This window comes from Geospiza fortis, unplaced genomic scaffold (assembly GCF_000277835.1).
Source record: "Geospiza fortis unplaced genomic scaffold, GeoFor_1.0 scaffold96, whole genome shotgun sequence".
In the NCBI taxonomy this organism is placed as follows: Eukaryota; Metazoa; Chordata; class Aves; order Passeriformes; family Thraupidae; genus Geospiza; species Geospiza fortis.
This window is the reverse complement of record NW_005054454.1, coordinates 694,099-695,978: the sequence shown is the minus strand read 5'-3', so window position 1 is coordinate 695,978 and position 1,880 is coordinate 694,099. Positions and strand designations below refer to the sequence as shown.

The 1,880-nt window shown below is 38.6% G+C and overlaps 1 protein-coding gene across 1 annotated transcript in view; it reads left to right on the top strand.

Annotated features, from left to right (window-relative positions):
* Positions 1 to 1,880, top strand: part of LOC102045650 (trifunctional purine biosynthetic protein adenosine-3-like) — a 39,497-nt gene that overhangs the window by 15,127 nt on the left and 22,490 nt on the right. The window contains exons 3-4 of the mRNA XM_014309814.1: positions 5 to 96; positions 1,613 to 1,708. Of these exons, the coding sequence (XP_014165289.1) occupies positions 5 to 96; positions 1,613 to 1,708 (188 nt within the window). The remainder of the gene's footprint in view (positions 1 to 4; positions 97 to 1,612; positions 1,709 to 1,880) is intronic.

Below are 1,880 nucleotides of genomic sequence, written 5' to 3'. Positions count from 1 at the left end.
TGGCCTGGAAGCTGGCCCAGACCCCCCACGTCAAACACGTGTTTGTGGCTCCAGGAAATGCAGGCACGGCTGACAACGGGAAAATCTCCAATTCAGGTAAAAAGGGGAGAGAAAAATCCCAGTCCAAGCAATCAGCACTGCAGCAACTGAGAGAAACCAACTGGGCAGGTGTGGTATTTGCTGGGTCCCCAGGACGAAGAAGGAAAATTATGAATCTGACTCCACGTTCTTAGAAGGCTAATTTATTATGATATGATATTATAGAATACTATACTAACTATACTACAGAATAGAGAAAGGATACAGACAGAAGGCTACAAAGAATGACAATGAAAGCTCATGACTCCTTCCAGAGTCCGACACAGCCTGACCGTGATTGGTCATTAAGTCAAAACAATTCACACGCTGGATAAACAATCTCCAACCACATTCCAAAGCAGCAAAACACAGGAGAAACAAATGAGATGATATTGTTTTCCTTTTTCTCTGAGGCTTCTCAGCTTCCCAGGAGAAGAATCCTGGGCAAAGAGGATTTTTCAGAAAATAAGATGGGGACAGGCAGGTATAGTAAATGCAGGGCAACCCCAGCGAGGGGGAGAAAATGATGCAACTGACTCCATCTTATCAGAAGGCTAATTAATTACTTTATAATACTATATTATTCTATATTACATTACATATAAACTGAGTCTGCCCAAGCCCCCAACTCACTCAACTGCCCAGAATCTCGTGACTGTCTGCTGGCAGTCCCAACTCACACAGCTGGAGTCAACTGGCCAATGAATCAAGACACTCACACCAGAATCCAATTCCCTTCAGCTAAACAATCTTCCACAATGCATTCCACTTTGGCACAACAAATGAGATAAGAATTGTTTTGATCATTCTTTTCTCTGCTTCTCTCAGGTTCAGAGAGTGTGAATCCCACAGGCAGGTGCCAGTTGCTCGTCTCTTACTGGTGCCACAAATGATTGAAGGCACAGATTTCTGCTTTATTTTGCGCTTTGTTTCTGAATTCCAGAGCTGCCTCCTGAAACACCCTGTTCTGCTTGTTTTTAGCCTTGCTGCTTAAGCTAGTGAGGCTTATATGAGACTGCATTTCTACACCTCATCTCTTCCACATTTGTGCTTGAATTCAGTGACCAATTCCAGTGAAACTTAACCCAGAAGCAGAGGGCTCGAAGTTCTTAATTCTGAACAGAAACATCTCTGTGTCTGCCCAGGCTGCTCAGTGAAATTTAGCTGCATCATCCAATGCTTTGAGTAAATTTTTACTCAGCTGTTGAAATTGAGTTTCTTTCCCAACCTTAAGTTTTATTTTTCAAAGTTGTTATTGTTGTGATAAGCAGCTTTTAAAAATATATCTTGCTTACGCATGGCAAATAAAGGAGATTTAATCAGTTAGCAAACGTATATTAAAAACAGAAGTGCAAATTGGAGCTTTCCCAGCTCCTTTTGGACTCTGCTATTATTACATTGATACTCCACTTTGCCCTTAGTGGGCTGCTTCATGATTTTAATCACACTTTTAAGAGACTGGAAAAAAAGACAATCTCATCCCCTGTCTCTTATTTAGGCTTTACATTCACAGTTAATTATTTTTCCTTTTCAGCTGTATTAGTGAGCAATCACACTATTGTCGCCCAGTTCTGCAAAGATCACAACATTGGGCTTGTGGTAGTCGGCCCAGAAGCTTTTCTGGCAGCTGGTAAGTTAATAAAATAATTAAATAAACTTATTTTGACATAAAAAATATAAATTGTATAAATATAATATAATTATAATATAAAAATAATTAGAATATAGATATAATTATAATAAAGTAAAATATAATTGTAATAAAGATATAATAAAATTATAATAAAATAAAGGAATAATAT